Source organism: Leptonychotes weddellii, chromosome 15 (assembly GCF_054177405.1).
Source record: "Leptonychotes weddellii isolate Sample4059 chromosome 15, ASM5417740v2, whole genome shotgun sequence".
Classification (NCBI taxonomy): domain Eukaryota; kingdom Metazoa; phylum Chordata; class Mammalia; order Carnivora; family Phocidae; genus Leptonychotes; species Leptonychotes weddellii.
Window position 1 is genome coordinate 39,050,805 of NC_138383.1, and position 16,022 is coordinate 39,066,826.

Below are 16,022 nucleotides of genomic sequence, written 5' to 3' on the forward strand. Positions count from 1 at the left end.
GCACCTGGCACAGAGTAGGCACTCACTAAATATTTGCTGGTACCAAAGACCTGGCGAGTGGGCGCCTACTGAATGGGATTCCTGCTCCCCCTGTCCTGACACATCCACGGGTACCTTGAAGTCAAACTGCACATCCATGTACTTCCCAAACCTGCTGGAGTTATCGTTCCGGAGGGTCTTGGCATTTCCAAAGGCCTAGGAGCAGAGGAGGGGGTAAGAGGGATGGCTGGCTTCCTCTCCCTGCCCCTCTTGCCCTGCAGACGCTGCTGTCCCCTCACCTCCAGCACGGGGTTGCTCTGCAGCAGCCGGTCACGCACAGCACCCCCCCGCTCCGGGGCTGGGCAGGTCTCAGCATAGAACTGTAGCAGCCGCTTGGTGGCCTCTGTCTTGCCCGCCCCGCTCTCCCCAGAGATCATCACGGCCTGATCCCGGCGCTCTGTGCGCAGTGCCCGGTACACAGTGTCGGCCACCGCAAACCTGCCACAGAGGCTCGTTAGGAGCTCCAGGGGTGGGGGTGGGGCAAGATAGGAAGAGGAAGTGGATTCCCACATCTGGTTGGAGTTTGCTGGTGGGTGGGGCTTGGGGGACCCTCAAGGGTGTGGGTCAAGGGAGGTCCTTCATAGCTGAAGATGGGGATCACTATCGCTTTCAGATGGAGGACTGAGGAGATCACTTAGGGGTGGGGGTCCTGGAGGTCATTCAGGTAGAGGTTGGGGTCACTCATAGGTGGGGTTGGGAGGTCCCTTAGAGTGGGGGTCAGAGAGTCACTAAGGTTGGGGGGCCATGCCCAGGTGGAGTTCAGGGGAAGGAGCTAGGGGTGGGAGCTGGGGTGGGGGCTGGCGAGGTCCCACCCAGATGGGGCTGAAAAATTCATGTCAAGTGGGGATCAGGGTCACTCTAGGGTGAGGGATCGTGGGACCCCTCACACATGTAAATAATGATTCATCCCAGGTGGGAGGTCAGGGATATTCTAGAGCGAGGGTCTGGTGGGGTCATCTTAGGTGGAGATGGGGGGTCACTCCTGGAGAGGTTGGGGGTCACTCACAGGTGGGGTGGCACCTCATAGAAGCTGACACCCCGGTAACGCTCCATGTGCTGCCGGCTGTAGATCTGCAGGTCCCGGTAGGGGTTGACAGAGACCAGGACGGGGCCAATATAGGTCTGGGGGTTGGGGGAGGAGGGTCAGAAGTTTCTCCCAGAGGCTCCTGATACCTCTTTCCCCCCTCAGCCCTGTGTCTGTGGCCCCAGCACCACTACCCCCCTGCCAGCTTCTTCCCACTTGGGCCTCACATAAATGAGGTTCTCCCGGAACCGTCGCCGCAGGTTCTCGATGAAGGCTGCCTCACTGGTGAAGTTCTCCAGAAGCACGAAATCCTGTACCCCCACCCGGTCCCGGGCGGTCAGGGCACTCTCCATGGTTACCCGCACCCCGTCACTGCCCAGGGCCTGCAGGGAATGCACCACGGGAGACGGTCAGAACCAGCAGGGTAAGGTAAGGCCGCTTGTCCTCCACCTCAGCCTGTGGGACTCCCAGGGAAACCAGGGGTCCATGGACACAGGACGCAGAGAATACCCAAGAGACGGACCATGCTGGGTACAGTGGGCCTGGGTCACAGGAAGCTGGTACTTGGAACACTGAGGACATGGGTCACACAGAACGGAGACCAGGTGGGACACATGGGACCCGGACACAGGACACTGGGGCACAGAAGACCCAGAGGACACGGGAAGCAAGGCCACTGAATCCAGGCAGGCACTGCTTTTGTGTAGAGAAAAAGGGGTCATGAGAAGAAACTCCCTGGAATAATGAAAAGAATGCTCTGTTGACCTTGGACAAATCCCCTTCTCTCTCTGGGTTGCTTCCTCCTCAAGGAGGAGGAGTTGAGTTAGACCAGGTGACCTCAGGTCCCTTAGCTCTGGGCCACGTGTGACAGGTGCTTTGGAGGACAAATGGCTCAGAGTGAATTCTGCAGGCAGGGTGGGGCCATCTCTGCCACCCACACCCATCAAAATCTCCAGGGGGAGAGAGTCTAGGGACCAAGCAAGAAGCCACCCCCAGACCACGTGAGGGGGATTCCCCCAGGGGGCCTCCCATCCCAGCTGGACTGGACACCCACCCCAGAAGTTGGGGGGGCCCTCCTTCTCATAGCTGGGCCACACCCTCTCCTCCAGCTGCCAGACTCCCCAGACACTCTCCTCCTGAGAGCCCCAGAAGCCTCAAGGGGGTGGGGGTTTTACCACGGAAAGCCCAGCTGCCTCCAGCGCATATCGGCTCAAGGAGGCCCTCACCCCACACCACACTCTTCAAATGGTAGCGGGGGGGGGGGGGCTCTAGGAAATTGACACTAAGTGTGTCAAGGGTCGGAGAAAAGCAAGGTGGCAGTGGTGAGAAGGGGCGCAGATCCCATAGAGGCCCCCAATTCTCCTCCAACCACAGAGCACCCAGATCTCTGGTTTGGGGCACCCCTCTGGGTCTGGCCTGCTTCTCCCAGGCTTGTCCCTCCCCCCTCCCCCCCCATCCTGTTCCGAAGCTGCTGCCAAATCTGGCCGAAACTCCCGCCCCCTTGCCCTCTGGGTGACGGGTCTCTGTGCTCTCAGACCTCTCCGAGGGCTACTGGCCCGGCCCTGGGTCCGAGCGCCCCGCGGCCCTCCCTGCCTCTGCCTCTTCCCCCTGCAACTTTCCGGGACGTTTTTCCACCCGAAATTCCTGGGCCGCGCCCGCTTCCTGGCGGGGCCGAGGCGGCGCCGCGAGGCACAGAGGGACGCCCGGGACCCCCGCCCTGCCCGCCACCTCCGCTCACCGACGCCCGGTAGCGCATCCTGCCAGGCCGGCCTGGCGCCCTGCTCCGCTGCCGGTGCTCTCCGTCCGGGGCTCGGCGGCGGCGGCGGCGGCGGCGGCGGCGGCGGCGGCGTCAGCGAGGGAGGGGCCGGCCCGCCCCCCGCACCGCCCCCTCCGCGAGCCTCAGGAAAGCGGGACTCCCCAGCCGACCCCGCCTCCCTCGGGGCTCGGACTCGGGGGTCCCTGTCCAGCTGGTGGGGGTGGGGTAGGAACTACGGGGGATCTCGGTGCGGGGGCGGAAAGGGGGGGCGGAGCTCCCCGCCAGGCAGGGGCTCCGCCTGAGTCAGGTTTTCCAGGAGGGACGTCGTTGGTTCCAGGGTGGGGCCCGGAACCCGCGCGGCCGCCGCGTCTACACGGACCCGAAACTCACTTCCGGGCCGTGTCTACACTACGCACCAGGCCAGGCGCGCGACGAGGGTTGAGGCCCGTGGATCCCGGAGGAAGCAGGATTTCCCTCCCCCCTCACCCCAACCTCGAGTCCCGGGAAAGTTAAAAATAGATCGAAATGTCCAAATACGGCCGGCGCGCCCAGGCAGGCGGAGCCTCCGTGCGGGACACTGTCCACCCCTATGTACTCTCTGGGGGTGGCCCTGTGTCTTTAAGCCCCAAGAAAATCTCTTTAGGTTTCCGAATCAGCACGGAGCGAGCACCCAAGGGACAGGGACGGCCACAGGGAGGCTTTGCCGAGCGCGGTCTGTGTCCGGCCCCTATGGAGGTCTCATTCTCCCATCTGGAAAATGTACGTCCGACTTTCAGCATTTGGGGCCTATACCCTTCTCCCCTATCCCAGACACCCCAACTAGGGCCTCTGTGCCTCAGGGGCTCCTCAATTCTGTTCCTCCCCTGGAGGGAGCCTCCCTCTCTTGTCCCTCTGGATCCCCCAGGATCCCCTCCTTCTCCCAAACCAGCCCTAAGCAGCCGCACCCTCACTGGGATCTTGGAAGCACTTAAGGAGCCAACTCTAGCTTAGATCCCACCGCTGGTGGAGGTGGTGATGTCTAAAAGCCTTTGATGCTTGCAAAAGACTGGGCTATTTCTTACAAGCGGTATGACTGGGAGCAAGTCACTCAACTTCTTAGAACCTCCTCTTCATCCTTAAAATGTGGCTAATAGCTGCCTAAAAGGATTGTTGAGAAGGCTAAGATAAAAGCGCCAAGGCACTTCCCAGTCTCTCAATATGCACTTCCCTCTCTTGGCCTGACATTCATTCCACGCATGTTTGGGTCAGACCTACTAAAAGCCCTGGGCCAGGCCAGACCCACTTCTTATCTAGTGGGGAAAGCCCCTCAGGCGTGTCTGCTAGTTACAAAGAGCTCTCGAGAACTTTACCTGTTCCCCGCCTGACAGATAAGGAACCTTCCCCGCCTGACAGATAAGGAACCCGAGGCACAGTCTGGCGGACACTGACTTGTCTAGCCGGGGGAAAAATGCGGAGTAGGGACCCAAAGCCCCAGCGCTCCCCTCCCTCCGACCCAGGCTCCCCGGAGAGGGGGTGAAGCTGCGGCAGGTGCGGGCTGCAGCCTCGTGGGAGGCTCATTACCTCGAGAACAACAGCCCGGCCGGAGCCGCGGCCCGGGGGACCCCGCGGGGTGGGGGATGGAGGGCACCAGCTGGGAGATGGGGCCTTCTGCAGGGGTCAGGCGATTGGGTGCGGAGCTGGGAGATGGGTGGGAGCGGAGGGGGGGGTTATTAAACGCCACCCGCAGAGGCGGGCTCAGGGAGAAAGGGGGCGCCCTCCGCAATGCCCCCAGGTTTAAAATCTCGAAGGGAGCGGGAGCCGGGAGGGGAATTCTGCCTCCTGCCCACTCAGGGTGGGGAGTGCTTTAGGGGACTGGGGGGGGAACGAGGTCGAGCGAGCCCCCACCACAGCACAGCTCTCTGCAGTAAGAGGGGCACACGGCGGGCACTGCGGCCGCTAGCGGGCGGGAGGGGAGGAGCTGAGAGCGGGCGGAGCTTCTCAGCCGCAGAGCCCGCCCCGCCCGCTGCCTCGTCAAGCGGCTGGAATGAGGGGAATCCGCGTGCGGAGGGGTCCTGCCGGCCACCACCACCCCCACCCCCACCCCGAGCCGCGCCGCCGCATTCCCGGGATGCCCGCTGGCGCCCCCACAGCCGCCGCCCAGCGGCGGAAGGAGGGGGCGTCTTTGCAGCCCGGCTGGCCTGAGGGGCGGCCCCAGCCCCGGCTCCGGCCCCCGCCCGCTCCGCCTCACTGGACGGAAGCGCCAGCCCCGGGGCAGGGGCGGGGAGCCGCGGGTGTGAGAGAGACCGCGACCGAGGCTGCAGAGCCAGGCGCTTCCTGCATTCTCAGCGCTGTCTTATGGTACTCCCTCCAATGCCCTGAAGCCAAGCCATGAGCTCTGTGCTATTACCCCCATCCTACAGACAGAGAAACTGAGGCTGGGCAAGGGCATGACTTGCTCAAGATCCCAGGACTGGTAGAAGGAGGGGTGGGATTGGAACCGGGAACTCTAGCACTCACTGCTGCTGCAGAGCTGCCCTACCGGAGAGCGAGGCTGGTGGATTTCCAAGCTTCCGCTTCTCTGTAAAGGGTAACTCGCTACCCTGAGAGGCTGGGACCTTCCTCAGTAACCCCGTGACTGCAGTGCCCAGTGAATACCCCTGTCGGCGTTGTATGACTATCGACATGTAGGCCTTAGGAGGAGCAGCTAGGGAGTGGGCACTGCCTTTGGGCCCCCAGCATGGCCCTGCACCTAGTGGCTCGCAGCAGGCTGGGGAGAAGCCATGGCCACATGAGTGACCCAGGACTGATTTCCCAAGACTGCCTCTGGGTGTCCTCCCAGCTGTGTTGTTTCCTGTAAAGGCAGGGATGGGGCAGACCCAGCAGACCTGGGTCATCCAGTGCCCTTTACCTAATGTGAGCCAGGTGCCCTCTGGCCTGACCTCTGGAGGAGTGGGGAAGGCAGTGGGCAGCCTCAAATGTTCAAAGGGCCTCAAAGGACCATGCAGGTCTGGAGAGGGTGTTCTGAGGACCCCCAGACTTCTGCTAAAAGCTGATTTCTACGGAGGCAGCCTCATGGCCTATTGGGGAAGCAGAAAGAACCATCGCCTATCTCAGGGAAGTACTGGGCACAGAACAGATGCTCAATTCATATTTATCAAACATATCTTAGGTCTGGGCCCAGGCTGTCCCACCAAGGACTGTTCCAGACTCTAGGGAACTGTTGTGAGGGGCAGTGGAGGTGAAAGGTGGAGACTAAAGGGCTCTCTACCAGGGCCCCAGTCAAGGGCCATACACTCTAGCTCTAGAGCCTTAGGCCTGCCAGACACCTCTGCTTGGGGGCCCAGCAGAAGTAGACAGAGCACCTTGCCCCCTGACCTCTCCTCCTTGTTCAGTATCCTGAAAGTGGGGAGGCACCTCCAGATAGCCATCACCATCTGGGATCAAAAAGCCTGTTCCCCTCTCTCCATTTCTCACACCAGGAAGTCACCACCTGCTAAAACCTTCTCTCTGCTCCCCCTTCACTCTTCTGCTCCTGGATCAGGCAGCAACCTCCAAACTGCCCTCCTTGCCTTCCTCCCTCCAATCCATTTTCCCACAACAGCCTGTGGTATTTACAAGTGCATATCTGATCAATTAACATCTTATGTTAATAGAGTGTAAGTTTATAGGGCACCCTTCCGTGTGCCACACCCATTCTTCACACCCAATGCTTCTTGCCAGGTGCCTGCATATAGACTCTGTCCTCAGTTTACGCCCAGTGCGCCTGTGTTCTTGTGTGATCCCAGGGGTGGCCCGCTCCAGTCCCTTCTCTCCCCATGCCTCCCTCAGCACCACACACAGCCAGAAGGAACTGCTCCCACCCCTGTCACACGTGACTCTCTCCCTAAGGTTCTTGCCTTTGCACCTGCACCTTCCTTGGTCCGGCGCACCCTCCTTCTCCCGACCTGACTGACTCTTAGTCATTCTTGAAGACTCAGCTCAGGTATCACCTCCTCCAGAACCCCTTCCTGCCTCCCCCAACACATAGCCCCCTCCTTATCGCATCACGCTCTAATCGCCGGTTTCCTTGTCAGTCTCTCCCAGGAGAGTGCTCCCGCGGGGGCGTACACCCAGCTCGGCACACAGTAGGGGCTCAGTAACCCCTCGTGGATGCCTGTACGAATGAATGAATCACAGGGCCCAGAGCGTGCCGGGAGTTGAACAAGGCCGTGGGCCAACCATTCATTCTCTCATTCATCTCGGAGACCCTGGCCGCCGCCCTCACAGGCTCCCAGACGCGCGGGGAAACTGGCGCTGCAGGGTCGGGGGAGGGGGGGTGGGGGGGCGGAGTACGGGAAGGGGAGGGGCGCGGGCGGCGTCTCCGGAACCCAGAGGCAGAGCCCGGCTGTTGGAGGGGCCCCAAGGGCGCACACGGTGCCTGGGTCCTGCGACCCCAGCCGCCCCTCCCCGCCCTCACGTTATCCGCAAGTAATCTTAATCTCTCCACGCGGCCGAGTTCTGGGACCCCGCATAGGCCGGGCCGGGGCCGACCCTCGGCCCCAGCGATCTCCGGACCGGCGACCCCCGCCGCCCGCACCGCAGCTCCGGGCCTGGCTTGGCGCCCGGCCGCCTGCCCTTTTCCCCTTCCTGCCCGCCAGCGGAGCCCTCCCGGGACCACGCGGCCGCTGCCCGCCCCGCGCCCGCGCGCCGCGTTACCCACCGGCTCGGCTCTTCGGGTGCGCAGGCGGGGGCCAGGCTGGGCGGCGTGGCCGGCTCCAGAGTCCGCGGCCCCGGCACGCTCTCCCCGCCCAGGGCCCGCCCGGGGCCGGGCCGCTGCCTGTCGTCATCCCCGGCAGGGCCCAGGCCCGGGCGCGCGCGCGCGAACCCTCCGGCCCCGCCCCGCCCCGGCCGGCCCCGGCCCCCGCCCGAGTCCGCGGAGGCTTGGTGCCGCACACTGTGCAAGCCGCTCCCGGGACGGGGCGCGTCACAGTCACAGTCACACACACGCAGACACACACACACACTCCCTCCCTCCCTCCTCCACACCCGGCGCACTCGCTGCAGTGCTGGGTGGAAGGGTGCATCTCCTCATTCTAGGAATGCATCCCCAGAGCAAACCCGGCACTGTCCTCCCACCCCCAACTCGCCCCACTTTTGCCAGCCCAGGTCAGTTCCTCCCCATTTGTGGCACACACACCCTGTTCCCTGCTCAAGGTAGTTCCTCCCCATTTGTGACACACACACGCACGCACACACACACACACCCCGTTCCCTGCTCAAGGTACTGCTCTGAGCTGGCCAGTCCTAGTTACTTTGGGCCAGAAGAAAGGGGAGGCATGCACTGAACGTGCACTATGCGTCTGGAGCTTTACATACACCGCCAGTCCTTTGGCCTCAGAGCAGTCCTGTCACCTGCGTGTTATGCCCAGTTCATAGCCCAGCCTACCGAGGACCAGGGAGCTGGAAGAGAAGGGATTCAAACCCAGATCCCAGCGTTGGTGGTATAGTGGTGAGCATAGCTGCCTTCCAAACCCAGATCCCTGCTTTGAAAAATCCTGCTCTTAGAAGCGCTTTAAACTTTTACGCCATCCTTCCATTTATCCCTTCTTGTCCAGTCTGTTCCTGTCCCACCAAGGGTCAGAACCCCTCCCCTCTGCTCACCTCTTTCCTGAGGGGTTCACTTGAGGGAGCTGCTGGGCCCTGGGAAGATATTGCCACCCTTTCTCCCAGCCCAGAGCATCCCCGCTTACAAGCTTGCAGGGCCTGTGGGGATGAACCACGCGGATGATCTCCCCAGTGGGTATCAGCTCGACTTGCAGCGCCATTCCGCCGACAGAGAGCCCGGGTGCTTGCTGAGCAACAGCCTGCCTGTCCACTGGCTCAGGCTGCTCCCAGAGCCAGGAATCTGGTCCCACACTGGGATGGCCACTTGGTTCAGCTTCAACTCCAGCCCCAGGGGATGTGTCTGGTCCAGCTCCTCAGGACACAGCTGGAGCAGCCCAGGTCTGATTGGGAGGCCTCTTGGCCCAGCGGGTTGGGGCAGGAAGAGGAGGGGCTGAGGGACGGAGGAAATGCCTGTTGTCCCAGGTAACCAGAGAGGCTGATGCAGCCACTCGTGGGGGACCCTGGCCTCCAGGTCAAAGGGTAGGAGGTCTTTCTCCCCAACAGCTCCATGGCCAGGCCTCTCCTGCTGCCCGCTCACTGGTGTCAGCTGGAGAGTAGTGTTCCCCAAACCAGAACACACATCCTGCCCTAAGCCAACAAGATCTGTCAATAGGCGCTGCCCCTCCAGCATGTCTCCCCAGCTTGCCTCATTCCCCGACAGCAGCAGGTGAGCCCCTTGAGTTTGGGAGGCCAGAGCTGCTGGGGGCTGGCCACACTGAGCAGAGTTTAGCTGGCGAGGCAGGAAGGCACTGTGAGGAGGCCCCTGTCCTGCCCTCCTCAGGGGCCTCTAATGCTTGGGAGGACTGGACTCCCTGGCTCTGGGAGGCCTTAGCCCTGTTGGCTTCTTACTTTTCCATAGTACCTTCAGGTGCCCCTCACCCCCAATGTCCTGTTTTCTATCGTTATTGTTGCTAAATCACTGCTGACACTTTCCTGGCCTGGGACTGAGCCCTCAGGTCTTCAGCCATTCCTTATAGGAAGTAAGAAGGGGAAGAGGATGGGGAAAAGTGACCTTTCCAGAGGGAGACACTGGCATGGGAGGGGTGGAGTCCAGTGGGCCAGTGCTGGCCCTGACAGCCCCCTGGACAAGCACCTTCCCCTGGGGCACACTTTCCTTCCCTCCCCACGGCATCCCCCGCCCAGGAAAGGCCAGCAAAGCTTCCTTCCTTCCTCTGAGAAGCACATTTATCTAGGGCAGGCTCATCCCCGGTGGCCACACAATGGCCCTTATCAGCTGTGGAGCCAGGCACAGAGACCCAGTGCACACCAAGTCTCACACATTTCCTGTTTCCACCCAGCGGGTCAGGGCTGGGCCCAGAGCGGCCATATCCTGACTGGGGCCAAGAGGAGGCAGAACACTCCCCCTTCCCCTTCCCGACCTCTCAATCACTGCTGGACTCGCCCCTCCCAGGCCAGGGGGGGCCCCTCCAACAGGAGGCACGGGGAGGGGTGTGTGAAGACTTAAGGGGGAAGGGGAAAGGTGGGCACGTGGACAAGCATGCTCCACAAGCAGAAGGTGGTGGTAGAGTGTCCCCTGAGACCCAGCCCCAGGGCTACATAGATCAGAGTAAGGAGATAGGTATGCTGTTGCTTTGGGTGTTTTTCCAACTGTTCTCTCACAATGATCTTGTGAATACATACATTATTTGTATTTTACAGACAACCAAGTGTAACTCGGATTCAAATCCAGGTCTTGACCTCATTCCTGTGTTTCTGGCTCTGCATGATACCACGGCTGCCTGTGTAACTTTGGATGGATCACGCCACTCCTCTGAGCCTGGGTTTCCCTGGCTGCAAATGACAGGTGCGGTGGGCAGCAGCCATGAGGCTTGTGCAGGTGAGAAGGCCAGAGGTGGGCAAGTGCGAGTGGTCAGGGCTCCTCAGGTGTGAGTGTGTTGGGGCAGGGACAGAGATTACCGTGGAGACCTTGGGGCAGGAGGCTCAGGGGAAAAAAGATGGTGACTTTTTTGGATAGCTTGACCTGGGACCAAGGCTCAAGACTAAGATGAAGGAATGTGGGTGAGGAGAGATGAACGAGTGAATGCAGAGCACCTTTTCTGAGAGCCGTCAGGTCCCAGAAACCCATTCTACTTCGCAGCAAGGTAAACAAAGTGCCTAATAGCGTAGGTGGCTCGCCCCAACTGTGCCAGGGACCCCGGGGCCACCACCCTGGGACCTCACCCCATTCTCATCTGGGCACCATCTGCCACTCTCGGACACAGCAAGTCTGGTCTAGGTCTACAGGGCCCTCGTCCTAGAGTCTAGCAAGGGCATGGAGTCATACCACCACCAGCACCAGCTCCCCCGCCGCTGACATCATGGAGCCACACACAAGTGTAAAAGCCATGTTTCTAATTATCCCCCCCCCCCATACAACAGACAAAGAACACAGCCACGGGCCACTAGAAGCCAGGGGGACAATTCTTGATGGTACACACGGCTCCCAGGGTGGAGTATGGATCATAGAGTGACTGGAGTGTCCCTCAGTCTCAGGTCATAGGATGGGCGTGACAATCACAGAGCAGGTTCCCTGAGGTGTCTTCTCCTGGGAGAAGGGCCGTTGAATCACCGGTGGCTGGAGGCAAGTGGCGGGAGTGGGACTGAGGGCCCACACAGCACCTAGAGAATGTTCTCTGAAGGCCCTCAAGGCCAGATTCCGCAAAACGTCTAGATTTAGGCTCTCTTCTCTGCCTGCCTCCACTTCTAGGTGCTAGGGCCAGTCTAGAGAGAGGGCAGGTTTCTGGCCAGTGACTGCAGGCAAGGGTAGGAGCAGATGAGCTTGACTGGGCAAGAAACACCCTGGAAAAGTCTGTGGCCACAGTTCCTCTACCACCTGCCAACCCTTCACAAGAGGGCAGGTTAGGGCATGGAGCCTGACCCACCAGCCCCGGAACTTCCTGGGTCAGACTCCATGGGGGCAGGGGTGCCGGCAGGACACTCATCATCCTGCCCACAGGACCTAAATAAGAGCCTGGGTAGAGGGGCCCCTCCATCCTGCCCACTTAGTCTAATTGCTTTTGCTACAAGCAGGGATCCCACACCTTCTGCCCATCCCCCAGGGGGAGAGGCAATGAGATGCCAAGACTCCCGGAACCCAGGGCTGCTTGTGCCAACCGGCCTATGGGGCCTGTGCAGATGCGAGCTTCTCCCCCCTCCCAGGCAGCCTGAAGCCCAGGATGGCGTGACAAGAATGCAGGCCTGTGCCAGATGGGGCATGTGCCTGGCAGGCCTGCTTGGGCGGGACTGGGAGTGTGTGGGGGGAAAATCAAGAAACAAGGTACAAGCTGGAGGGTCCTTCCCACATCCAGTGGATTGTCCCAGGTCTTCACTGTTGACAAACTAGCTGGTTTCACTCATATCTCAGCAACAAAAACCTGTATTTAAGTGGCCAATTCTAGAGATCTGGACCGGAGAGAGCAAAGGAGTGTGGCTAGAGCTCCCCCTGGGAGACGGAGGATACCTGCTGCCTCCTCTGGGGGCTGGGCTGGGCCCCCAGCGCTGCGGGCGGTATGGGCAGACCAGCTCTGGCCTCCACCCTGGATCCACTCTCATCCGGGCTCAGATGTGTGGTTGGGCTTCCCCCAGTGGGTCCTCCGCTAAGAAGGAGCCAGGCTGGATCTGCAAGGATAAAACAGGCGGTGAGTAGAAGGGGGGAGGGGAGAGCAGATTTTCCTCTGTGCCTTTCCATCACTCCCCTTCTCCAATGCATGCGGCTCCATGGTCCAAGTGGGTTCCTAGGCCTGTGGCATTGGAGAACCGAGGAGGGGCTCAAGTCCCCTTCCCCCACCAGCATACCTTGAAGGGTTTGCTTATCCCCACCACAGAATGTAGACTGTTGCTATAGTAACAGAGGAGAAACTGGTCCTCAGTCTCGGGGATATTGCTGGTATTGAAGTATACCTGGTGGGAGGATGGAGAGGAACGGGGTCAGCTCCCCGGCCTGGGCCCCACCCAGCTCTCAGCAACAAGTTAGCCCACCCTCTGTTCCTTCCAAAAGACAGAGCAGTGCTCAGGCAAGGCCACACGTTGGAGACATGGAATACCTATCTCAGGGAAGCGGGCAGGTACCTGGCTCAGCCCATCGCTGAAGGAGACCTGGTTGTCCCTGACCCAGACATAGGACACGTAGTCATTAATGTGGCGCAGCCCCACCTGTGAGAGAGGGGATTGGGCAGTCGGTGGTCTGGGAGGACACAGCACCTACGACAAGTCCCAAGGAGATGCCTCAGGCTGGCCATTGTACTGTATGCACCCTCCCCTTCACCGCCAGCCTCTAGGGGGGCAAGGACCCCTGTGTGATGAGCACGAGCTCTTCAGTCTCTGTACCCAGCTCCCGTGAGCCCCCAGGATGGATAAACCAGAAGGGTATGGCTGATGGACACCACGTCTTGCCTGCCACATCACCTTGTATAGTCCAATCCAGTCCCAGGGGCTGCTGAGAAAGTCTGGCGTCAAGGAGTAGCTGATCAACATGTCGTTCTCCATGGTCCACAGCCTCTCGGGTATCAGGGTGATCAGTGGGGCAGACACCAATGGCTTCAGCTACATAGAGGTGGGAAAGAGGGTGAAATCCCATAGCACCATTCCTTTCTCTGAGGCTCACGTTCTTGCTGTGAACTTTCCAACACATCAGCGTCAGTGAGGGGGAAGAGGGGCATACAAGGGGGTGGGCACAGAACTCCACTAGGCTGCCCCAAGACAGTATCAGACCTTGGCTGGCCTGCTGGAAGGAGAAAGGGCCAAAGGCTTGTTAGGGGTGGCTGGCCCTGCCAGGGAGGATGGGGATGGGGGCCCAGTGGGTAACCAAGCAGACAGCCAAGTGCTGAGGGGAAAGGGTGGGGGAGAATGGGGGAGTTGCTGACAGGTTTAAGAAAGAAGCCAGGTAGCTGCTCTCAGGCCTCTAGGGTTCCTGACCCACAGTGGGGGGGTAGCCCTGGAGAGAACAGCTACAGGCATGTGGAGAGACACAACGGTATAAGGACAGACAAACCAGCCATGAAAAAGTGAAGGCCGAGGGCAGCCAGCAGGTCTCAAAGGAGGTCAACATTGCCTTGGTCATTTGATGGCAAGAAGCAAGGATGGAGGGAGCTCCCTTTGCAACCTGATCCAGGCAGATTTAAGACAAACAGAAGGAAGTCCTACTTACATGGTAGGTAATAAGCATAATGGAACCCATTAGCCCCAAGAGACAGTACCAAGAGGAAATGGAAACCTATTTACAAAGGGTCTGAACACGTTTTTGACGGAGCCCTCAACAGCTTCTAAGAGCTGGGATACCTGACCTGGGAGGAGTGGCAATCGTGTCCTCCTACAGGTCTCCCCTGGGAGATGTGCTGACATTAGAATCCCGGGCTGGGGGGTCTGGGAGGTGGCCCAGCGGGTGCTCTGTCAAGTGCCAGGCAGCCTGGAAATTCACCTCCAAGTCAAAGGTGCTGGTGACCGGCTTATGGTCACTGATGCAGTACATCATGTGGCTGACATAGCTCCTCAGCGACAGGCAGAAGTGGGGGGCTGGCAGCCTCTGGGTGTGGGGGTTGGCCTGGGGCTGCCGCTTCAACCTCCACAGGATGCGGTCGGTCCATGCAGGCTTGCGTTTTTTCTCACTGGGGGTGGAGGGGAAAACGAATGTGGAGAGAAGGGTTGGCAGGAGAGCAAGACGGTACCCCCAGCAAGCCTGCTGGAGCCCCTAACACCAGGGCCTCTCAGTGGCCAAGAGACCCCTGGGCCCCAGTGGGAGTGTGGCATATGGCAGCAGGGAGGAGGGGGCCCGAGAGAATCAGAAGCACACTGGCCTTTGTCAGACTCAGCCAAGGACCTCCAGTCTAGTCTTCGTTTTTATGAACCAAATTGTGATTCAGAAACATTCCACTTCAAAGCTTTTCTGACTTCTAGACCGAAAGCAGCAGTAGAGCAAAGAAGCTGAGGTCTGGATTTCAGAGTTAGAGGTAAGCTGGAATTGGGCTTCCCTCTCACTAACGGTGCAACCTCAGGAAAGGGAAGCACTCGGGGAGGCTCACTGTGTGCCTGCCATCAGTACCGCTGGTCCCCTCTCTCAAAGGCAGAGGAATCGAGACTCAGCGAACTTTCCCGAAGTCACACAGCTACTGAGTGGTGGAGTCAGGATTCAAGGCCAGGCAGCACGACCACAGAGCACAAGCTCTTCATGACCAGGCCACCTTCTCCTCGACCTCAGCTTCCTCATCTGTAAAATGAAGGTAATAGTTACCTCACAGGGTTGCTGACATGATTGAATGAGGAAAAGCACACAAAATTACTTAGCACAGTGCCTGGCACGAAATAAGCTCCCTGTAATCACTGGCTGTTGTGACTCTTTGTTCTCAAGAGTCAACTGAGAGGGGCGCCTGGGTGGCTCAGTCGTTAAGCATCTGCCTTCAGTTCAGGTCGTGATCCCAGGGTCCTGGGATCGAGCCCTGCAACGGGCTCCCTGCTCCATGGGAAGCCGGCTTCTCCCTCTCTCACTCCCCCTGCTTGTGTTCCCTCTCTCGCTGTCTCCCTCTGTCAAAAAAAATAAATCTTTAAAAAAAAAAAAAAAGAGTCAACTGAGAAACCTCTGGCCTGTTCTTTGCTTTAGCTTCACTGAGGAGCCCGAGAGGCTGTACACCCCTGGAGACAGAAGTTCTGTCCTCCCCTAGGAAACTGTGGTTGCCCAAGACAGGCAAGCCTCTGACTCCTAACACAGCCATGCCCAGGCAGCTATAGGGGTGTTCTCTAAGACCAGGCAGTGCCCTCCAAGGGGGGGCCCCCAGTCCTGGAATGGGGGTGGGGGCAGCTTCTGTTCTGGGTTCCTCCCCCTTGAGTTTAAATGAACCCAGAGTAGTAAAGCCTAGTCAGATGGTTTCCTACTTTAAAACCTTTCAGAAGTCTTCACTGCCTCCAGAATAAAGCCCAGGTCCCCAAGCACGGCTTTTAAGGAGCCTGACCCCCTCATCCTACACCATCTCCCACCACTGTCCCACACCCGCCCACCACAGTGACTCTCCAGCCTCTGGACCTTTCCTCGTGCAGTTTGTGCTGCCTGGAACACCCTTCTTCACAGGAAGAGGCCCAGTTCCAGTGCTGTCTTTGTCCGAAAGCCGTCTTTGAGCTCTACTTTCCGCTTCCAAAGGATTCTGCACCAGTGCTTCCCCTATTATGTTATCCAGTGCTGTTGTTTTCTGTTTCCCAGTCGGCATACTGGTTCGTGTGGGAGGGTGGGAGGCAAGGACTGGCTCTTGAGATCTCCTGCGCGACCTGGACCGTAGTACGCACAACTGCTTGTGGAACCCAAACTCACGAAAACCCCAAACTCAATCCCTCTCCTCAAAAATGCCCATCTAATCCTGACGTATACAGTTTCAGATGCTGATAACCAGTTTGCAATGCTATTTTTTGTCGTTTTATTCACTTACTATTTTTTTTTTAAAGATTTTATTTATTTATTTGACACAGCGAACACAAGCAGGGGGAGCGGCAGAGGGAGAGGGAGAAGCAGGCTCCCCGCTGAGCAGGGAGGCCGATGGGGGAGCCAGGCGCCCCTCACTTACTATTTGTTTTTTTAAGATTTTTACATTTATTTTATTT

At 59.4% G+C, this 16,022-nt stretch overlaps 2 protein-coding genes and 1 long non-coding RNA gene across 11 annotated transcripts in view; 1 reads left to right on the forward strand and 2 right to left on the reverse strand.

Annotated features, from left to right (window-relative positions):
* Nucleotides 1–8,662, reverse strand: part of MYO1C (myosin IC) — a 22,309-nt gene extending 13,647 nt beyond the window's left edge. Inside the window, exons 1-5 of one of the 4 annotated variants that reach the window (XM_006741385.2) lie at nucleotides 8,528–8,662; nucleotides 1,291–1,446; nucleotides 1,046–1,161; nucleotides 279–477; nucleotides 115–195 (exon numbers count right to left, since the gene is read on the reverse strand). In XM_006741385.2, coding sequence (XP_006741448.1) covers nucleotides 115–195; nucleotides 279–477; nucleotides 1,046–1,161; nucleotides 1,291–1,446; nucleotides 8,528–8,602 — 627 coding nt within the window. In that variant the 5' untranslated portion in view covers nucleotides 8,603–8,662. Of the gene's footprint in view, nucleotides 1–114; nucleotides 196–278; nucleotides 478–1,045; nucleotides 1,162–1,290; nucleotides 1,447–1,586; nucleotides 1,741–2,801; nucleotides 2,953–7,497; nucleotides 7,655–8,527 lie in introns of those variants that run through there. The other 3 variants (XM_081806073.1, XM_006741386.3, XM_081806072.1) reach the window with 3 other exon arrangements.
* Nucleotides 3,294–15,183, forward strand: LOC145717469 (uncharacterized). Of its 3 annotated transcripts, XR_014140707.1 has the most exons (4): nucleotides 3,294–3,578; nucleotides 10,101–10,278; nucleotides 14,500–14,656; nucleotides 14,785–15,183. It is a non-coding gene; the product is annotated as an uncharacterized LOC145717469 (long non-coding RNA). The 3 variants fall into 3 exon arrangements; XR_014140706.1 differs by having other exon boundaries at nucleotides 14,500–15,183; XR_014140708.1 differs by lacking the exon at nucleotides 3,294–3,578 and adding an exon at nucleotides 8,651–8,780 and having other exon boundaries at nucleotides 14,500–15,183.
* INPP5K (inositol polyphosphate-5-phosphatase K) overlaps nucleotides 10,779–16,022 on the reverse strand; it is an 18,479-nt gene continuing 13,235 nt past the window's right edge. For 3 of the 4 annotated variants that reach the window (XM_031036851.2, XM_006741387.3, XM_031036852.2), the window contains 5 exons: nucleotides 13,858–14,044; nucleotides 12,846–12,983; nucleotides 12,510–12,593; nucleotides 12,237–12,341; nucleotides 10,779–12,059 (listed from right to left, as the gene is read on the reverse strand). In XM_031036851.2, coding sequence (XP_030892711.1) covers nucleotides 12,000–12,059; nucleotides 12,237–12,341; nucleotides 12,510–12,593; nucleotides 12,846–12,983; nucleotides 13,858–14,044 — 574 coding nt within the window. In that variant the 3' untranslated portion in view covers nucleotides 10,779–11,999. The remainder of the gene's footprint in view (nucleotides 12,060–12,236; nucleotides 12,342–12,509; nucleotides 12,594–12,845; nucleotides 12,984–13,857; nucleotides 14,045–16,022) is intronic. The other variant, XM_031036850.1, reaches the window with a different exon arrangement.